The 21966-nt window shown below is 40.6% G+C and overlaps 1 protein-coding gene across 4 annotated transcripts in view; it reads right to left on the bottom strand.

Moving 5' to 3' along the window:
* Lmo7 (LIM domain 7) overlaps positions 1-21966 on the bottom strand; it is a 130197-nt gene that overhangs the window by 3084 nt on the left and 105147 nt on the right. For 2 of the 4 annotated variants that reach the window (XM_028771760.1, XM_028771786.1), the window contains 14 exons: positions 20532-20646; positions 19210-19371; positions 18038-18225; positions 17051-17111; positions 15445-15501; positions 13375-13400; positions 12994-13098; positions 12329-12421; positions 11335-11798; positions 10438-10503; positions 8797-8849; positions 6117-6330; positions 2581-2856; positions 820-928 (listed from right to left, as the gene is read on the bottom strand). In XM_028771760.1, the coding sequence (XP_028627593.1) occupies positions 820-928; positions 2581-2856; positions 6117-6330; positions 8797-8849; positions 10438-10503; positions 11335-11798; positions 12329-12421; positions 12994-13098; positions 13375-13400; positions 15445-15501; positions 17051-17111; positions 18038-18225; positions 19210-19371; positions 20532-20646 (1989 nt within the window). The remainder of the gene's footprint in view (positions 1-819; positions 929-2580; positions 2857-6116; positions 6331-8796; positions 8850-10437; positions 10504-11334; positions 11799-12328; positions 12422-12993; positions 13099-13374; positions 13401-15444; positions 15502-17050; positions 17112-18037; positions 18226-19209; positions 19372-20531; positions 20647-21966) is intronic. The other 2 variants (XM_028771778.1, XM_028771770.1) reach the window with 1 other exon arrangement.

Below are 21966 nucleotides of genomic sequence, written 5' to 3'. Positions count from 1 at the left end.
TCTCTCTCTCTCTCTCTCTCTCTCTCTCTCTCTCTCTCTCTCTCTCTGTGTGTGTGTGTGTGTGTGTGTGTGGTGTGTGTGTGTGTGTATATGTGCGTGTATGCACGTGTGCGTGTGCCTGTGTGTTGTGTGTGTTCAAACACTGTTTTGACTCATTCTGCTCTGCATGGATACAGCACAAATTTATATGCTTAAGCAAGCTGCTAACTTTGGAATTCCAGGGTCAAAAATGGGGAGGTTTTCTTCTGGCCCGAGGAAAGTTCAAGAATTAAACCTGATGTGTGTTTATAGGCAGACACTGTAAAACAAAGAATTACAGCCTGAACCCTTTCCTATATAGAAAAAAATTATCAGGAATAGGCAGGCTGTGCAATTGTAAAAATATTTACAGTGGTTTTCCTTCCAGACACTATTAAAAACTATCGTTTGAGACACTGATAACTGCATGTCTCCATGTTGCTAATAACACTGGTAAATTAAATTTTAAGTCTACCCATGGCAGCATGCTAGAGAACACTCTGTGCACTGTAAATTTTATTTATAGAATCCTAGCAAATTAGAGCTACAAAAAGCATAGGCCTTCCAGACTGGCTTTATAAGAAGATTCCAGGCTTGAGAACTAAGCAGTAGCAATCAATTTGCAATGCCAGCGCAACACAGACCAACAAATAACAACACCAAGCTTGTTAGTGGCGGCACATCCACAACCCCGGGGCTCACAGAAGCCATGCGCTCTCCAAGCAAAGCGTAGCGTGGCATGCCGTGCGTGGCGTGGCGTGGCATGGCAGGCCGGCGGCAAGGTCTCTGACTCACGCTCACCTTAAAACAATGTAAATGATAACAAAGACCCAGGCTTTCGATGATCATGGCAGCTCCTTTGCCCAGAATGTTATTACAGTAGGAGCACACACGCTTCCCACTCACTGACCTAGATGTGGAACAAGAACGGAACGGACGCTTTCAAGTATGCTGTGCAAGGTTGCATTTAAAGTCACACTTGACATTGGCAGCTATGACGGTAACTTAAGAAAGGATCTGGATATCTGTAGGAAAGAAGCCTTCAGCAGCCAACTAAAGTACGCCTTATATGTTGAAACGGTCTGGATGGAGGCTCTAGGGTTGCGATTGGTCCATTTGAGACTTAGCTGGCATTCTCCTTTGCTTACCTATGGACTCACCAGGATCTCCCATCTGTTACATCCTCTGGCTAATTGAGTTGGCCAATACACAAAATTCCACTCAGGACATTAAACCCTCCGGACCATCTGATTCTCTGTGGCTTGCCTTCTCTAAATTACTTTTTAGCCCTTCTCATTCATTTTTCTGGTTAGAAATCTAAACACCTTCCTGACTCCACCTCTCTTGAGAATGATGTCATCATTTCCCAAAAGCTGCAGATGAGCCAGGGATGGGGGTTCCCATTTCCACATCTGGGGCTGGTTTCCTAGTGCTAAAGGGACACCACCCTCATCCTCACCCATACTTTCCCACACCTCCAGAAGGAGCACAGTACCACAGTCTCACTAAGGATTTTGGGGGGTGCATAACTATTGAGAGTTGGAGAAGAAGAGAACAATCTGCTAGACAAAGACCTTCCCTGGACAGAAAATCCCACCAATTTGTCCCTAGCCCTCCCCTATCCTATTCTCACATATGAGGCCCCGGTGGGAGAGTCCCTGAATGGTGGTTCCTGTCCTCCTCGCTCCTTTTCTTGTAATTCAGCTCCCTAACATATTTTGTGGAACTTGGTAACTGTAATATTATTTTGGACTGATAATAAGATATTTTCTTATCTAAGTCTATTACTTAACAGCTTAAAAGTATCCACATACAAATGGCTTCCTACCTCTAGTCATTACATTTGTGATGGAAACTAGACTCCTCTGGGATGACCACAGAGGACCATGCAGATCTGAAAACACGACCCACGCGGACATCAGGGCTTCGCCCCAGAGCCCAGAGGCAAGTGGCCATGCAAGATGCTACCTAACTTCTCACCTCCCTATACCACATGAACTACAGGGGCCAAGTGATGAGGTCTGTGCAGAATACTAGCCGATCAGGTAACAGTCAAGGCAATCCAGGACTCCAAACACAAGATCAAATCTAGTTTGCTGAAACCGCCCAGGCTACACGGCCTTTTCATCATGCTTTTCTTTCACATTCCGTTCTAGTGAGTTTCTGTTCGAATGCCATTAAAAGTCCAACGCTTCATAATACTGCTCTCTCTCATAAATATGACAAACATTCGCAAGCCACTGTATTGTTTGGTGATGCCACATGGTGATCTATCCAGAGAAATCTGCCAGCTGAGACACTGACCAAACGCACGGGCAACAGAGAGCCTGGCAACGTGCAGACACGTCGAAGGTCTCCAGTGCCTTTACCAGACATCTGTAAACACTGGGCAGGCAGCAGACAGAGGCAGGAGGAAGCCTTCTCAACGGCTTTGATACAAGAACATCGAATTCCATGCACTCGAAAGGACTTGTTTTCCTTCTTTACTGGATGATGTGGGGAGCGTTTTATTGAGGGAACATCCTTAAAACTAAGGCAAGGGGACCACAAAAGGTGCCTTACCTGTTCCGTAGTTGAGAGCCTGACTGTGACATCGAAGGCGACTGGCTGCGTGAAGAGGGAGACCCTGGGGAGGTCTTCACAGAGCCAGCTGGAGTCGGCACGGCAGAGGATGGGTTCCTCATGTAGGCACGGTTTGACGTAGACAACAGCTGCGGTGGGGGGCGACTGAAGTCCTGGACAGAGGAAGAGGCGTAGACTCCGGCAGGCTGGTTGTGCCAAGGTGACTGCCTCCAAGAACTGGGCCGCTGGGAATCTAGATTGTCCAGAGACTCCCCTCTGAAACACAAGAGGGGGTCACACAGTAACATGAGTCACGTCACACCGCTGGAGATCGACTAACAGATGCATCACTGGGGTCAATGTAAGACACCCCCCCCCTTTATGTATTTTCTAGATTGCGACTAATCTGGTTTCAGTTACATATACTTTTAACAAAATTGTTCCGCACCAGAGGTACTGTAACATTTCATATTTCAATAACCTTCTTTGGAGCGGTCCTTAGACAAAAGACCAAGTATCAAAGTGGGAAAAAAAAACCTTCTTCTTAAATAAAAGCTAATACTAGCAGTCACTCATCCCTTAAACAACAGTTTAAACATAAACCTCAGTCTTTTAAAATTCAACCAGAAAATACATTTTAAGCACATAAGTATTAAGCCGGACATCTTCAGGGAAGTATTTAACTTAATCTTCACAACACTATACAAGGATGTTTTTAATCTCAAAGAAGTTACATAGACCAAACCAGGAGTGTGTGGATGAGGCCTTGGCTTCAAACCACAGTCCCCTGACCCCAGAGCAACCCAGTCCTGCCTCCTTGACACTCCCATTTGCCAACCCAAGTCCTGTGTGTCAGCCAGCAACTGTTCAGTGTCTACATTACAGGAAACAGAAGACACCCTGAGTACAGGATTTAGCTCTTCTACAAAGGCTAGCTCTGAACTGTGTGTGCATGGCTTTCTAGATGTTGATTTTCCTGATGTGTTTAAATCTTTCTTCCTGCCAAAAGCTTAAACAATAGTTGTTTTGGGTTTGTTTTGTTTTGTTTTAGCTAATGTAACATTACAATATAACACTCCACAGGGAATGGATTAAGAAATATGTAAGGGTCTTTTGAGAGTGAGCAAGAGTTCCTTCTTGTCTTACTTTCTACATCTGCCCTAATCCTCCAAAGCAACAACCCTTAATTGTGAGTCCTTACAGATTTTCCTGAGATACGGAAGAAAATAATTACACACACATACGAATTTGTATATGTACATTAATATGGGCTTATATAGAGATGTACTATGTAACATTCCTCAAAAATGAAAACAATATAGTTTTTATTCTTTTACAACAGTATTCAACACCTAATATATAAGATCTTGAATCATGTTCTTGTCTCCTCATGTGATAGCCTGTAAGCCAATGGTTCCCACAGAACCAGGCATTTTTGTACCTGCTCTCCTGTCTAGTTCCCATCCACTGACTCTGGGGACGACCATGTGGCTACTTTAAAGTGTAGGACATCAGCAAACATGAATAGCATTCATGGAGAGTGATAAGCATCTTCATGTCTGGAATTGTCTTCTGAAAGATTCCTCTCTGAATGTTAGTACTACACCACGAGGTAGCTCCAGCAGCTGTGTGGGAAGGCCATTATAGTCCAAGAGCTCTGGCTCTTGGTCCATGAGGGATCTCTTCAGGAAGGCTCACCAAAAGAGCAGTCCATTTTTAAGACATGCAGAGCTCATGGACATGTTACACGCTCAGAGTCATTACAGAAACAATGAATTCATGACGGAGACCTGGGCTCAGGGCCTGCCAAACCATTACTATCTCTTTCATTTAAAAGAAAAAAACAATTTTTGCCAACTTCAGATCCATGGCTACTCTAGTGCCAAAGCTAACACCAGGCAGAGAACAGACCAGGTAACCCTCACAAATGGGAGAGGAATTATTAATATTTTAAATTTAGTGTGCTTGTTTAAATGAGGAAAAAACATGCAACATGTATTCCATCCCTAAAGCACAAGAGTACTGGACTCCTTACCCCTTGAGGTGGTGATCTCACAGTGTAACATGCATGCACTTTTTAATATCTGAACAGTATTCTAACTGCTATACTGCTATTAACTTAACTAGGCACACCTTTAAGAATAATACTGCATTTTGTGGCTGGGATCGTTTGAATTTTCTGGTTTGGTTTGAGTTTTTTTTTTTTTTCACCATTGTCAATAGTGTATGTCCTTGTCTTTATCTTCGTATGCTTATTTAACAAAATCCAGAAGATAGAGCCCTAGTAAGGAAATGTATACTTTGGTTTAATTTACCATGAAAAAAATGATTGAAATTGTTGGAAAAGAGAATTCTTATTTTATTATGCATTGCCAGTACTAGGTTAAATCAATGTCTTAATGTTGTACAAACTTCAGAAGCAAAAGAACATACTGTCATTTGCCAGTGGCATTGATTTTTATATATTTACTGATTTTGTTTCTGTTTTCAATGAACTATCTACTCACAGGACTTGTGTAGTTTAGCTGCAGACACAGAGGTAGACAGGTGTAATTACAAACAGAGGAAGTTACTAGGATTGCCTTGTGGGTTTTAAGTCAGTTATTTGTATATTGAAACAATTAGTTCTGTATCTGAAACGAGTTACAAATGAGTCTGATAGAACCCAGAGTAACTGCAGTATTGTTTGCCAGGACAGACCTCTTAAAATCCACTCTCTTCAAGTCATATCTACATAGTTACCATCTAAAAGGTTACAAAATTAGGTTTTCACAATTTTTGTAAACCCAATTATCATGATTCCAACCTATCCATTAATCTCATTATGAATGTAAGTAGGTTTCATTCTCTTCAAGTTTAGCACGCAAGAGTCAGATGCCTACTTCATTATCTGAATCCCGTTTCAAAACACAGCATTCAGATTTACAACCTCTTCATAATGTGATCTTGTCCAGCTGGCTTCTCTGCCTCAACCAGTTTCAACCAGTTCTTCACAGTAGAACTGTGCCTACTTCAAAACATGGTTGTGGGACTAAACCACCAGCCTGGGAGCACTTAGGGAGGGATCCAGGGCTTCAGCTGAATACGTAAGAGTGGAGGGCCCTGCTGGTCATAGGTGGAAGAAGAGATCCTTGACCTCATGAAGGTTGGACGCCCCAGGGGGTGGGAATTTTGAGGGTGGGGAGGTGGGAGTGGGGGGGTAGATAGGAGTTACATCCACAGAGAAGAAGGAGGAGGGGTGAGGGGATGGCGGTTCCTGGGTGAGTGGGGGATGGGGTAAGGGGACAACATATGAAATGTAAATAAAACACCCAATAAAAAAATTAAAAAAAAATAACATGGTTGTCAGTTTAAATGAGATGGTTCAGATACAACAACTCACTGTGACTCACAAAATAGCACTAATGACACCTCTTTCTCTGTCTCTCTGTCTCTATGTCTCTGTCTCTCTCCCCCTCCCCTCAAAAGGGAGGGGGCACTACAAATGAGCCCTTCGCCTCACAGTGAAGAAAAAGTGATGGGAAACTGTCTCTTACCTCCTCATGATCCCAGGCAGGCAGATGGGATCCTTGTTTACGCTGGCACTGCGCTGTCGGATCCAGCTATTGTCATTGTGGAGAGACGTTCTCTTCCTCATTTCCTGAAGGATTTGCTGTCTCTCCAACTCTGCTTCTGAGGGGACTTGATCCTTCTTGGAACTTCTTTGTGAAAAGCTAGTGGTCCCAATTCTCTCTGAATATTTGCTGCTTCCTAAATTAAAAAATATACCAAAGGCTTCAGTATAAGTACACAAGAAATGACAGCGGATCAGTCTCCAAAGACAGTGCAACTTCAAACCCAATATACTATTCACATGTGCTGACACTATCCATCTCCAGGGAGACATTTACAGGAGAACAAACAGCAACCAGTGGGAATTCCAGTACACCCATTGGGGTGCACACAAGAAAATCATCAAGGCTGCCTGTAACAGCAAAAAAGAAAAAGAAAAAAGAACAAACAAAAAAACCCAGAAACACTCAGTTGCAAAATGTTCATCTAGTTCCTCTTCACTTCAATCAAGCACACTCATTACTATGAAGAGTCTGTAGGGAAATGGAATTTTCTATGTATTTTCTCTGCCCTGTCCCCAAGCGTGGCGAGAACCAAAACAAACACACACATCTCTAGTTGGCATGAGGATAAGCATTCATGGTGTGAATCACAGAATAAGTCATGACCGTACTGTGGGATTTTTCAGTCACTGACATAGCCCTCAGAGGATAAAAAACATCCACAATATTATCAAATTTGTTTGTGCTCTAAGAAATTTACACAACTTTAATATAACTACTAAGTTTATTAGTGATAATTATGTCAGCTTTCATCCCCAGGGTTTGTTGACTAATTTCTTACTTATGTAAAACATATACAGCCTGGAAGTATCATCCTTCCTTTAGTCTGGATAAGAAAGTTTTAACTAAGGATGCTCTTTCATCTCTAAATCACTGTTATATTACACTTTCAGAATATTCAGCTTATCTGGATACTTCTTCCAAGTAAGCAATGAACAGGACCACACAAAAAAATTATACACACCCACACATATTATATTAACAGCATCAATGTATTCATACTCAAATTGAACCTTTTTCATTTAAATAAAACAGTTTTCATTTGGTTAATAGCATAACCAAGTCATCTCATCAAGTATGTAACAATTTCTAACATTTGCTAATTCAAAAACTTGGGGCTAGTAAAGGAAAGAAGATACATACTAACTACTGTTCAGGTGAGATACAAAACCAGAAGAATGAGCAGCTGTTTCAGACAGTCGCAGGCGCTGCACTGTCAACCAGGGCTCACTCACAGCAGAGTATAAACACCACAGGCTAAAAGTACACAGGACAAGTGTACTTAATCTGTAATTTTAGCAATGGCTAGGGCCGAGTTCAAGGGCGAAGAACTGGGAAATGAAAATAGGAAAAGACCAGAGGCTCACATCATAAGTGTCTGCTGACTAACAGAGATATTGAACCTAAGAGAGGGAATGATAATTTAGAGATCTGATTCCTAAAGTGAACGTTGTTCCAAAATGCTGGCAAGTTAAATAGGGCCAAGACCATTGAAGAGCCTACTTATTTAGCAAGAATACTACCACCTAGCCCAATGGCAACTAACTCCATGAGCTTTGATCAGAGATACAAACCAGCTGCCATCAGACATCAGGCCAACAGGGAATACAAAATGCTTCTTTTATAAAAATTCCACCTCAGGAATTTAAAGATAACACATGAAATACAGATTCTTACTTCTTCATTTTAAAAGCAGAAATAGCTAACATTAGAGACTTGCATTGCCTTAGAGGTAGGTCAGTGACTGGCTAAACCAGAAGCTTGTCTGTCTGCCTCAAGCTCCACCTGAACCTTTCTTCAGGAACAAAACCTAACCAATAATTTGCTTATGCGTTCCCTTATGCAAACCCTGTGCAAATGATGCTTATTGCTTAGGGCTTTTTCCTTTGTGTGTAATTCCAGTCATGTAAGGTCAACCCGAGCCATATTTTATATCATGCTCCAAGCCTCAAATGATTTTTGTGAAATGAAAAAAAAAATCCCTAACACTTTGAATTTTCAGACCTGTTGCCATTTACATGTATAATTTCAAATTTATATATAGTCTTCTACACTATTTTCTGTCCTCATTCTTTAGATGTAAGATAAAGTCTATTATGCAAAGCTGTGTCAACATTTTTCTTTGCAAAGTCCCCATACATTTCCTTAATTATTCAAATGCCCAGTACAGAACTCTTTCCATTATAAAGAAAGCCATAAAGGGCTAGAGGGATGGCTCAGTGGTTAAGAGCACTGGCTGCCCTTCCAGAGAATCTAGGTTCAATTCCCAGCACCCACATGGTAGTTTACAACTCTCTGTAAATCCAGATCAAGTGGACACCACGTCCATGCACAGACATACATGCAGGCAAAACAACAATGCACATAAAATAAATTTTAAAAAATCAAAAAATAAGAAAGCCAAAATAAACAGAAGATAGTTATTTTATTACAAATTCTCAAAAAAGCATGTTAACTATCTAATATTGATGTATCTAAACTGCCCTGCACTTTAAAATACCAAAACTAGTACATGACCACACAAATAAGTAATTGTGTGCGTGTGCGTGTGCGTGTGTGTGTGTGTGTGTGTTTAAAGTTTGAATACAAAAATCCCACTTACCATTTTTCTCTATGAGGGGATCATTTAGTTCGGTAGTAGATCTTGATTTACTCCTAAAACAGAATATATTGAATATGTCTTATTAAAAATATTTTTATTTTCATTCAAGAAAGATGGTTTGGGTTTGGTTTGCTGTTTCCAAGCTTGTTTGTTTGAGACAGGGTTTCACTGTGTAGACCTGGAACTGGCTTTGTAATCCAAGTTGACCTCAAACTCAGAGATCCTCCTGCGTCTGCCTCCTGAGTGCTGGAATTAAAGGCATGCATCCCTTTCCACTTTCCCCACATCCTTGCATGTCTCTCCTTCCTAGCAGTTCTGCCCATGCTGGTTGCCAGTAAACATGCCTATTTCCTTATAACTAACAAAGAAAGCAAGTATCTGACAGGAAGCATTTCAGCTCAGTAAACAGAGGTGAGTGATCCTATAGACTGGATATTTATACACAGGCTACTCAACAGTCCTTAGTGATTTCAAAGCTGCAAACTTTTTAATTATTTGAAAATATTAAAGCTTAATGCTTTAGGAAACATTAAACACATGCCCCTTTTCTAATAGCTGAAATTCTATTTTCTTGTCTAAACCTGACCACTGGTTCCCACATACTGTCTAAAAAAGAAGTCACAATTCTCATTGGAAGCACTAGAAACATAATCATTATTTTGGTAAGTTTGAGCCACCCTTCATGACCTCTTAAAAGCAAATGGTCTCCTGGATAAGGTAGAATTACGTATCTGTAGTCTCAACAGTTGGGAAAATTGAGGAAGGAAGAATGCTAGCCAGGGTTACATAGTGAGCTCCAGGAAAGCCTGAGGTATCTACTGAGACCCTATCTCAAACTTTTAATTTAAAACATTGTTCTGAGTGACCAAAAAAGAAGAATTTTTTGTTGGTGTCTACTCTTCTTATAAAGTGACTGCTCCCACAGGAAGGAGAGTAATACAGCTTTTTCTCTGTGGGTTTTTTTTGTTTTTGTTTTTTGTTTTGTTTTTTTTTTTTTTTTGGTTAGTTGGTTGGTTGTTTTGTTGTTGTTGTTTTTGAGTTTTGAGATAAGATTTTGCTTTGTAGCCTAGGGTAACCTTAGCTTATTATGTTGTTCAGGTTAGCCTTGAACACATCAATCCTTTTATCCCAGCCTCCTAAATTCTGAGATTACAAACATACATCACCTGCATATGACTCTAGCTTGAAACAGCCTTTGCCTGTAGTTTGAACAATAACTGATATCTCTGGTGTCTTGGAGACTATCTTCATTTCTATTTCTTCTCTGCCCATCCACCATGTATTAGGATTTCACTGGCTTATAGGATGTTGAAGACTGTCACTTTCATTTCCTCAGATACTTCAACCAACTCCCCAGAGATGAGCTAGCTCCCTGGGAACTAACAGCACATCTGTAACCAAGACCCAACAACTAGAACTTCAAGAATGTGCTCAACATAGAATGCTGACCCACAAAATCACAAGCTAAATTTTAAAGGTATTGTTACACAGCAAAAACAAACTAATACAAAGAACAATCTTCTAGTTTCCCTTGTGGCCCACAGAGGGCTATAGTAGCTCTACAAATGATCTAGGTAAACTGAGGAACATTCCTCTGAAGCCAACTAGGACCACCCAAGTCAAAGGAAATAGTCCACACACCTGTCGATTGCAAGCAACCCTGAAGAGTCGTCTTCTCTCTTTGGTAGATCATAGGAGTCAATAGGCCTAAAAAGTAAGGTTTTTTTTTTAATTAAAATATTGAAATTTAAGACATCCCCTGACTTTAGGAATATCAAAATAGTATTCTGGTCTCTTCAGGTAAAGTGTCTATGGCTTAAGAGCCAGACATGCATTTTGATCAGTTTCTACAGAAAACAGACCTATAGGTGTTTGTTAATTACATGTCCACTCACCCATTCACTGTGTAAGTATACACTGGGGTGGGTGAGAGCAACATGTTCTGGTAATAATTTAGGGCTACAGAAATGTATTTCAAGAGTTGCTGCTTTGTAAAACATCTTCTTGGGATAGGCCGGACAAGAAGAAAATAACCCAGGCTAGTGAAGTGGAGAAAGAAATGGTGGAGACACAGAATCAGGTATTCTGGAAGGTTAATCTGGTGATGTCAGGGAGTTTACATCAAATACGTGGGCCACACATAGTGAGGGAAGTTGTTTTCAGAGGTAACAGAACGTACTGAAATCCAAAGCAGAGGGCTATAATTTTCACAGAAAGCAAGTAAACAAGGGAGACAGTAAACCAGGGAAGAGCCAAAAGGTTAAGTAAGGCCTTAAAAAAAATAAAATAAACAAGACAGAGCTCGCATGAGCTTTCCAGCTTTGGCAGGGAGTTTTGATGTCAGGAAGTCTTGCAAGAAGAGAAGGAATTGAAGGGACACAATGGTGTTTGTGGTTCAAAGGCTCCGTTGAACTGTTTGACTCACTTGTACAAAGCAAAGATGGCAGAGGAGGGAAGACATACAGGGTAGACAAAACAAAGCCACAGCTACTGAAACTCCTTGGTTTAGGGACAACTCTTTCAGCTATGGGAACAAACCTCCGGTACTGGTATATTTTGACCGAAGTTTCTCGTTCCCTCTCTGCCTGGAGCTTCTGTGCTTCAGCTCGTCTTTGAGCCTCAGCTTCAGCCTGAGCCTGGGCCTGGGCTTCTGCCCGAGCCTTGGCTTCTGCCTCTGCCTGGGCTTGGGCTTCTGCCCGAGCCTTGGCTTCTGCCTCTGCCTGGGCTTGGGCCTCGGCCTCCCGCTGCTTCCGGAGCGCCTCTTCCTGAGCCTCTTGCTCCTTCCGTTTCTTCTCCTGCTCAAGCATGAGCTGTTCCTGCAGCTTCTGACTTTGGTCCTCAAACACAGCATGGTCTTCTAGCTGTCCCCTGTCCTCCTCTCCTGCCCGGGTGCCTTCCCTGTCCAAGGACTTGGACCCTTCACTCCAGGTGGGTTCCCAGGTGGCAGCCACGGGCTCCCGGGAGGTCAGAGAAATGCTGTTGGAATTTAGGACCATCAGCTCCTAGGCAGCCAGTAAAAGAAAGAAAACATGTCACACAGATTAAGCTGTAAACGAGATTAATGACAAACAGCCAAAAAGATAGCTACAGCACTTAAAACAAAAAAAGTGTCACGTGACTAACTGAGGTCTAAGTTGGAGCAGAAAGACCACACCAAAATTCTAAGGAATGCTACATTAGAAAAAGTAGGAGAGCCAGGTAGTGGTGGCACACGCCTTTAATCCCAGCACTTCGGAGGCAGAGGCAGGTGGATTTCTGAGTTCGAGGCCAGCCTGGTCTACCGAGTGAGTTCCAGGACAGCCAGAACTACACAGAGAAACTCTGTCTCGAAAAACAAAAAAACAAACAAACAAAAAAAAGTAGGAGAAAAGTTAAAATATAAAAGCAAATTTCTAACATAGACTAGAATTCAATGTATTTCCAAAGAGCTACAGAGGTGAGAGTGTGTCTAGGAAAATGGGGTGTGGCATTCTTCCCCGGGTTCTCCAACAAGGTACAGAGAAGGACTGGAACAAGGCATGCTTCGTGCTACCTCATCCAGGTACTTGGAATTCTCTCTCTCGGCCTCCTGTTGAGCTCTCTGCCACTCTTCCCTCAGTTTCTCCTGCTCACGTTGGTATTTTTCCTAGGAGGAAATATGGCCTAATGATTAATCAAGGCTGCCTTCTGAAGGGAAGCAGAGTATTTTCCATTAACAATTTCGCTGTCTCTAAACCTCTATGTCAATCTCTCATATGACCAATCAGAGTTTAGTCCTGGAAGAAAGAAAGAAACAAACAAAAAACAAGTCTTGCATTAAGCTAAAATACAGATGGCAGGCACATGGAATGAGCTATGCCCAAGCTTGACTGCTGAGGTAGCTCGTCAAGACCTCCAGTTAGGATAGGGGAGGCTGACGGATGGCAAATCAGATCTCATCTACAGCTAAGAGGGACAATGTTCACAGTCTGGGCCGCTCACACCCGTAAGGGTTAATGCCTGATAGATTTTAAATCATCAAAGTGGAAAAGTAAGGGTTAATGCAAAATATGCACACAATACACAACAGTGTTTGTTAGTGGACAATGGCTTGGCCCTGCTTTTGTCAAGCTTGCTTCTCAAGACTCGGTGGCACCAGCCAGAAGAGCAACCAGAAGAGCAGCCAGAGGGGCACAGTGAAAGCGGAGCCTCGGATGCCCGCGGGCTGTGTGGCGCTACCTGCAGTAGGCGATCTTGCTCTTTCTGCCACCGCTCCTGCCGCCTTCTCTCTTCCTCTTGATCCCAAGCCCAGCGACTCGGGGCACTGAGAGTTGGAACCGGAAGCTAACCAGTTTGTGGCACAAGAGAAAGCGAACACAGAACAACGTAACATCACTAAGTCATCTACTAAAACACGTCCACACTCAGCAAACATCCATCTCACGCTGGCTTAAACCACAATGGCGCAGACGTCGTCAACGTCAGTCTTCCCAGCTTAGAACGTGACAATCTGATCAACATTGCCGCGTCTTAACACAATGCAAGAAATACTACTGTGTAGTAACCCAGTCCCACCCAACTTCCCTTACATATTACCAACTGCAAAAGTCTAATACTCACATCAGGAGCCGCAGAATCAGAGCTTCCTGCATTGCAGCACCCGGGCAAGGAAGGAAGAAAAGCACAACGTGAGTTTCTATTTCTATGAAGTAATTCTTTTCATGGCATTAGATCACTAGCTGTCCCTGCCAGCATACGGAGTGACACCAGCCTTCTGTGTAATGTAGCCACCTTTCCCTTCACTCCCTTCTGTACTCGTCATCCAAATTCAAAATTAAAAGGAAACTGCTGGTGCCTCAGACTCTAGAAACAGCACTGACTCCACGAGTCTTCCAGAAAAGGCTTCAGTGACACTAAACTGAACAAAGTCTGGGAGTTTGGCTCAACAGGAGGAAGAACACTAACCCAATTATTGCAAATAGTCACCAAAAGTATGACAGGAATCATTCTCATTTTCCGTGTTTTCTCATTTATGAGCAGCTTTCTAATTGATATGATGGCGAAAAACAACTTCAGGACAGCTTTATGGCTTCTATTATTAGGAATACAAGTATTCAAGCTTGATGTGTAAGCTAGCGGGCACTGTATTATTATATTCCATTGTTGCTTTCTGAGAAATGAAACCCAGGCAGACCTCAAGCTCACTGATGTAGCAAACACTGACTGTGAACTTTGAGTACTTCTGCCTTCATCTTCCACACGCTGGGATTATATGTGGAATTCCCTGCCTGGCTATTGTTAATCACTATTCTAGACACTATTTATTCCAGGCTGGCCTTAAACTTTTCATTTTCCTGCCTAGTCTTGGCATTCCAGCTGTCTATGACTACTACACTAGCTTATTCCTTCTTTCATCAGGGAGCTTGTATAAATATGTGTCAATGCATTGTACAATAACAGAAAAGTGAAATTCCAGAAATTAGACTATTATACAGCATTTAGGAAAATTTCTGAAATTTCGGCAGTCACAGAAATTATTCACTTATATAACTATTTTTTTAAGTTGCCTTAAGACTTAGGAAAATGTTCATCCCTAAAATAGCTCATTGAAGAAAAGTGAGAGAAAACTAGAATAAAAACAAGAAATTATTTTGTTTTATCCAGCTTGAATTAGGCGTGTATTATCACTTCAACTGCATAGCCACAGAAAACAATAAGTTTAGAAAAAAAACTATAATCAAAAGCACTAAGGACAGCTGATAAACTCTATTTATGGTCTGAGAGGAAACTTAATCTACTTTAAGAAGAATATTAGGTAATAAACAACAACAGACACAAACCCAGTAGGTATCATAAAGCAATTTTTGAAATGTTTCATTAACTTTTAAAGAAATGGTAACATTTCAGATAGCAACAGGAAATCTCCTGTGGTGTTGCAACTAAAATGTTAGATATTACTTTTAAGTTCTTTGTAGCAAAACAGAGTTGGAACCACATTCAGGAGACAGAGGGTTAGACAGATGTGAGGATGAAGAAAAGCTGCATGCATCACACCTCATGAGACCGCCGGTGCAGCTACACCAACATAGATGATTTCTCAACGCTCCTTTCATTTAAATTTCCTTTGACATCAGCAGAGTCATAATTATCAGTCCTCTAACACTATCATTCCAAAAGCAACAAGCAATTTTGTTCTTCAAAAACAATGTTGTTTCCCATAACCCAAACCAGGTTTGTTTGTTTTGGTCTTGTTTGTTTTGGGAAGTCTACCAAACATATGTTGGTGTAATCTAACGAAAAACGCTGTGCAAGTGACAGGAAGCAGGAAGCTGAAAATGAAATGCCTCACGGTCTTACTGTTACCCAGCGGAACAACACGTGTGTAACAGCAGCTCAGTGCTTGGGTTGTTTTGCTTTGTTTTTTCACAAAGTTAAAAGAGAGAGAGAGAGAGAGGAGAGAGACCTGGAAAACTAGACAAAGGACACGCAAAGCCCATTACCACAGAGGTAGACCCATGAGCTGTAAGAAAAGCCTGGCGATCCTGGGGAAAGAAGGAAAATGGGTTATGTTGTTTGGTCACAAGAAAAGCAAGATGGAAGGAGATTGGTGTCTGGAAGCACAGACTACAGAAGGCTGGAGTGTGAGATGATATCATGAGAGCTCAGGAATAGTTTAGCTTGGCAGTTTACCTTGTTCAAAAAATTGTGATCGCCTTTTTAAATTTTTCAAAGAAATGGATTCTGAGGCTAGTTGGAAAATAAGAAAATAAATACCATGTCATTCATATTTTTTTTTTATTTCTTACCACCGGTAAATTAAATGACGCTTGCTATAGCTTTCCAATCCTTAGCATTATTATTTTTTAAATAACAAAATTGGTAGCCACTGAAGATAAAAGATTATTTCAAGGCTGACACACACATTTGAGTAGTCTACACTACATTCCTATTAGTAAAAGGAACAAATACTTCTGTTAATGATTTTTAGTAGGTAGCATTGCACTTTCACACCAAGGAGAGGCATACAGTTATCTTAAAGCACAAGACTTCCAAGAAATAGAAACTAACAGTTTTTGTTTAGGTTAATCAACCTAAAATTATCTCTACCACAGCATTTTTTACAACATGATAAAGGAAAAATTTAAAGCATCTAGAGAAGAAGTCAACAAAAGCAACACAACATAAAGAACAATCAAATGAAAATAAATGTTAAAATTAAGGTATGTCTGATTAAAATATTTTACGGAATTTAAGAACTTCTGCTACTTTAAGTTATTATTTCCTTCTTAATTCAGGTTAAACAGAAAGAAAAAGAAAATATAATCTGACTTCTCCCACAGATGAGTCCCCAAGACTATGGGACAAACTGGAAAGGTAGGCATACCACCTGATGGTTGATTTTTTTAATCAAACAACCCCAAGTAGCATAGAGTTCCATGGTCACCATGTAGGTGTCACATCAATTGGCTCTGTTATTCGGGCCACTGGCAGAAAAGAACTTGGATTCCCTAGATTTTAGTATCATTAAGGGACATAAGCAATTCTCATTTTAAAACTCTGCAGATAAAGGAAAAAACAGTCCCAACTTCTAATTATTAGAAAGGAAGGGTAGAAATAATATTCACTGAGAAAAGGCAGATCCATAAACTTTCATCAGCTTTGATCAGCATATCTACGAACTGCCCGAGTATGTCTAAAATCATCAAAACAAACATAGCCCCACTACAAGAGGCCCAGCCTCATGGTGTAAGACCCGTAGCTTCTTCTGGCCTCTTTCCTGCCTATATGGACCTGGAAGTTCTTTCTGGTGTGTCTAACAGCATTCAGTAGCTAAATTATTTCTGAATGGTCAAAGCAGAGTGAGAACTCTAACATCACCTTTGGACACTCTGCCGTCTTTTTCAGACAAGGATCCGCTCCCTGCACATTTATCCTTAGAACAATGAGGTGGGGAGGGCAGGCCCATCGTGTTGTGTTTAAGGAAGATCTTTCTGCCAACACTCCATAGCCAGGAAGCTGCTGGCCCTGGGAAAACCTGTTCTCATTTGGCTTAAGTATCCAGATACCCAGAACTCCAAGTGAACAGGCTGATGAACTTGTTTGGGGCTCCCTAAGTGTTGCATGCTGGAACTGACTCCCTCTGAGATGGCTGCAATTGCATCTACATACTAATCTCGATTGTAACTTGCTGTACATCCAGTTTTCCTTCACTTACAGAGAGTAATTTTTATGGCAGATCTTGAGCTTACAACTTACCATGTAGAACCAACAGAAGCAATGTAATAATGATCTTTACCTTTTGAATCAAAGGTGCTGCTTTCCTCATGAATTCCATTAATTTCTTTGGATTCAGTATACTGGACAGGGTTCAAAAAATACTAATTAACATTCTGTCCGATTGGATTTAGGGATTAAATAATACATTTCTCATTAGGGAAAAATATTCTTAAACAAGATCAGCTTTTCAGGGTATTGATTAATTCCTCATAGCTTATATGTGGTAAAATATTAATGTTTTTCATTGCTCTCCAATACTTGGAAAAGGATTAATGACTAGCTGTAGGCAAAGATGACCATAAGTTTAATCAGTCATTAATATTCTAAGAGTCAAGGTAGATAAAATAGTCATTCATTCATTTGGTTTATATTTATGAATAATAAAACAGCCATTTATGATTCTTTAACATTTAAATCCTTCAAAACTGTACTAATACTTCCTTATATTAAAGTTTATTCAGGTCAAAGTTTAAATTAGCAACAGAAAATGAGAAATTCTGATTAGAAACAGAAACTTTTTTTTTCAAAAACTGTATGAAAAAATACTACTTTTAACATTTTGAGATTGCATGCATCTCAAAATTAATGAATTAATTCACGAAACTGATGATGTGTCAATCACACAAGAAATCCAACCCATTAGATTCACCATGTAAGACTTAAGATGCTTTGTGAGGCTCCATAGCGTGCACTTTGCAGTAGACTAGAGAGCACACAGATAATTTATACCATGCAATCTTCCACATTTACTCTTCCTCGTTCACACAGATCTGAGAAAGGCTCATGATGAGGGCACTGGTGAGAATCACCGGCAGAACAGCATTATGTGATGTCATTACCATTTCATAACTCAATAATGATAGGCTGCTAATAGAAACGTATTTTCAAAGCTACACTTAGTCTACATATTCAGTATACCCTAACTCTATTTTATATAGTATCAAAACTAATTCACAAACCATTACTTCCCCACATACAGCCTCTAGTGTTAATCTGTTCTACTTACAGGACTCTGAAGGCTTTCAGAGAAATCAGTTGTTACTGATAGACTTGAAGACTTGTCTGTGTTGTAAATTCCTGAAGTTGTATCGATCCACTTTGTTTCAGGTGAACCTATAATTTTGGTAGCCACACTGGTAAGATTGAGGGTTTTATGCCGTATACATGGCAGGGAAGGTTGGTCTTTGCCCCAGTCTGATTGGCACATGAAGATCAAGTAATGAATACATATAGACGGTAAAGTGGAAAGAATACAGTTACTGAATGCACAGATATAAAATGTACACAGACAGATGTACAGTCAGACAGACAGATGAATCAAGTCACATGTAAATGACACAGAGACTTTAGGGCTTTAATCAGCAGACCACCTTCCGAGACCAAAGGTTAAAAATCACGGTAGTTAGTAACAAGAAAACTAGCACATGTGCTGATTCTTTTCTTAAATTGGGACTACATGTTATATGCCAACAGCAAAAACTGGCAGGTCTCAAGAGGCTCAATGTCCCCTCCCACCTAACCATCACCCATGACAAAGAAACACAGTGGTGTAAAAAGCAGTTTAAAATGCTATGAGAATACGTAGGAACATGTTCTGCTGGGAGCTTGAGGACAGCAGTATAGTTAAATACTACAGAGAACAGTGAATTGGATGGCCATTCTTTTTGGCTGTTCTTGGTTTTTGAGACAGGCTGTCCTGGAACTCAACTCTGTAGACCAGGCTGCCCTCAGACTCAGATATCCACCTGCTTCTACCTCCCCAGTGTTAGGATTAAAGGTGTGCACCACCACTGCCCACCCCACGGTGCCATTTTTAATGCTCAGCTTTGGGATCCTGAAGATGAAGTAACAAATGCACATAGATGCTGAACTAGAAAGAATAAAGTGTGACTCCCAGATAAAGATACACTTGCTTTTGACTTGTGCATTCAGCCAGATAAGTTACAGAAATTGTCAAAAAGGTGTCCAATTCAGCAGATTGGCTAGTGAAGCATTTCAGAAAGAATATTCCGAGGCACTGTCCCTGATTTGTCCCAACAACGATGGCAAAACAATTGTAAGCACAAAGCTATGTAAACTGGGGATGGGGAGAGGATTAATGAAGCCAACTGTTAGAACCATCTGCCCAAGTTGGGTTTCCCTATTTAGAAAGCCAGGCACGGTGGGAAGTGAACTCACCGGACTTTCCGTATCGCCGGACGTCCATCACTAAGTTTCCAGTTTCTTGGGCATTTGCCATAACTTCCTCCCACTTTTTTGTATCCTTATATGAAAACTTGGTGTTATTGATGGCGAGAATTTCATCATCTACCTGCAGCTGAGAAAATTCTGCTGGGCTACCTAAACAACGGAAAGAGAACAGTTAAGTAAAGAGAAACCCACACAGTCTGCTCTCTGCCGTTGCTTTAAATTAAAGAGAATGACTTTTCCATCTCGGCGAGTTCTATTCATTTCCAGTAGAGAAGCAACACTGACATTTTTATATCTAATATATATCAGATATATCTAATATCTGAATCCCTGCACCACATGAAGTACCAAGGGCATTATTTATTTCATAGTCTCTATCTTTGTCTACATGAAAAGGAGAATTTGTAAGTTCTGCCAATAAAAAATAATTTAACTCTCCAAAGGACAAAGAAAAGAAATGTAATTATTTTTAAATTAAAAAATGTGAAATATATTATAGTTTAATTGGACATCAATTAGAACCCTGGGGGTGGGGACTACAAGAAAAAAAGAATACCACATAAAACTACCACTAAAGCACCATGATTACAATTATTCCTAAAATTTTAAAAGAGCCAAATCAGCACAAAGTGTGTATAATAAAAACATGTAAAGAGAGACCTCCTCTCAACTAGGACAGACAACACTGTAATTTTCAACGTTGGGGGCATACCGTGCAGTTTCTGGATTTGCCTTGGCATAACCCTGACTAGGGGAAAAGTAAGCAGCCAGCAGAATCCCAAAGCACCATGAACATGTAAAAAGTGACAGATAAAATACTAACAATGCTTAGAGAACATCGTTCTTCGCTGGAGGTGACCGCAGACTGAGGACCTAGCATGTGGGACACATTTGGATCAAGCCACTGCAAACAACAGCATAAACAACCCTCATGTTGGTCTATCATATGCTTTATACATCTACCACAAAACACAATTATTCACAGAAAATTTATACTAAATTTTTAAGTAAGTATTACGTGTTAACATTTCTAGAAATTTGGTTTTTTTTTTAAAAAAGAAAATTCTCTAAGTTTACAAAAATAGAGATTCTTCAAAACTAAAATGAATTAAGAAGGTAAAATAAACAATGTATAATTTGTAATTCCAACTATTTGTCTCAGGGAGGAAACTTCACTTTTTGCCTCCACTGAAATGCATCTTTCCTACATGTATTCACTACGTCCCAAATCAAGTTGCTTCTCATTTCCCACATACACAGAACAGAAGATAGCACAATATAGTTAAATCTATAATTCAGTTTATAGTTACCTTTTTCAACTGATGCTACGAAGATCCCAGAAACATCCCATTTTATTGTAAACCCAAAGACATGTTTGTTCCCGGGCATCTGGTTTATGCTGATTCTCATATCGCTGAACTGATCCTGAAAGTAAAACATGAAACGCTGGTATCAGGTGTCCCTGGCACCTGCAAGGAGGAAAACCTATCCATGAAAGATGGGAGGCTACACCAAGGTACACCCTCGCTACTTCATCATGAGACAGCAGCTTCCCACTTTCCTCCTTGGGTTTGATAAAATGTTCACTTATATGGATATCATCCAGTAGTTTTTTTCTGCTAAAATAAGATAAGGGCAAGTTTATCACCGACCAACATTTTCCTTCCTTTTAATATATATAATCCTACAAACGGCTTGGTGGTTAATAAAGTTATTCACCTGTTATTTACCGTACAATCAAGTCTAATTTACAAACCACTTATTCATCGACTAAAACAAAAAAGAGTAACTTACATTATTTGTTTTTAAAGTGACAGAGAGCGTATTGAAAAATAATCTACCTCCAATATTAAGCATTTATAGCTGAAGTAGGCAAATGCCCCACAGTTATCAGTAAGAGTAATCCATCTGGAATTGACCAGGCAGCCTCACTGGGCATATTTGTTGGCTTAACTGGTTCATGAGGATACAGAGGCACAGACATTGCTGGTGCCCATGGTATAAAAAACAGAACTCTGTTCTCTCACCTGAGAGAAATGATACAGTAAGACACCCAGAATAACAGATCATGGCTCCTTTAAGGCTTTATCAGTACCCACCAGAAGCCAAGAACAAGAGCATCTTGGGAAAAGCAGAACACTACTTTCACCCCCCTTTCTATATACTACACAAAAACAGATCCTAAACTTCCCAGCATAGATTTACACTCATATTCATCTATCTCTCTCTCTCTCTCTCTCTCTCTCTCTCTCTCTCTCTCTCTCTCTCTGTCTCTTTCTCTCCCCCCCCTCCTCTCCATTCTCACTCTCTTAAGATATTTTTCTATTTTACGTGTGTTTTGTCTTTATGTCCGTGTGTATACTTCATGTGTACAGTGTCCATAGAGGCCAAAATAGGCTATTAAACCCTCTGGAACAGCAGTGAGCCACTATATGGGTTCTAGGAACTGAGCCTGGGTCCTCTGGAAGAGGAACCAGTGTTCTTAACTGTTGTGCCATCTCTCCAGCCCCCAGGATTTTCATAAATAATTTTCTAAACCAAATTTCAGTTTCACAGTAAGCTACCATTGTTAAATCATCTTTCCCTGACCAGCAGATGGCTCAGCAAGTAAAACCACTACTAAACCTGGCAACCTGCATTCAGTTGCCAGGCCTCAGAAGGTAGGAGAGGCCTAACTCCTCCAGGTTGTCCTCTGAGTGAGACTCTCTCTCTCTCTCTCTCTCTCTCTCTCTCTCTCTCTCTCTC

The sequence above is a fragment of the Grammomys surdaster genome, unplaced genomic scaffold (assembly GCF_004785775.1).
Source record: "Grammomys surdaster isolate TR1022 unplaced genomic scaffold, NIH_TR_1.0 65, whole genome shotgun sequence".
Classification (NCBI taxonomy): Eukaryota; Metazoa; Chordata; class Mammalia; order Rodentia; family Muridae; genus Grammomys; species Grammomys surdaster.
This window is presented reverse-complemented; position numbering and strand designations above follow the sequence as displayed.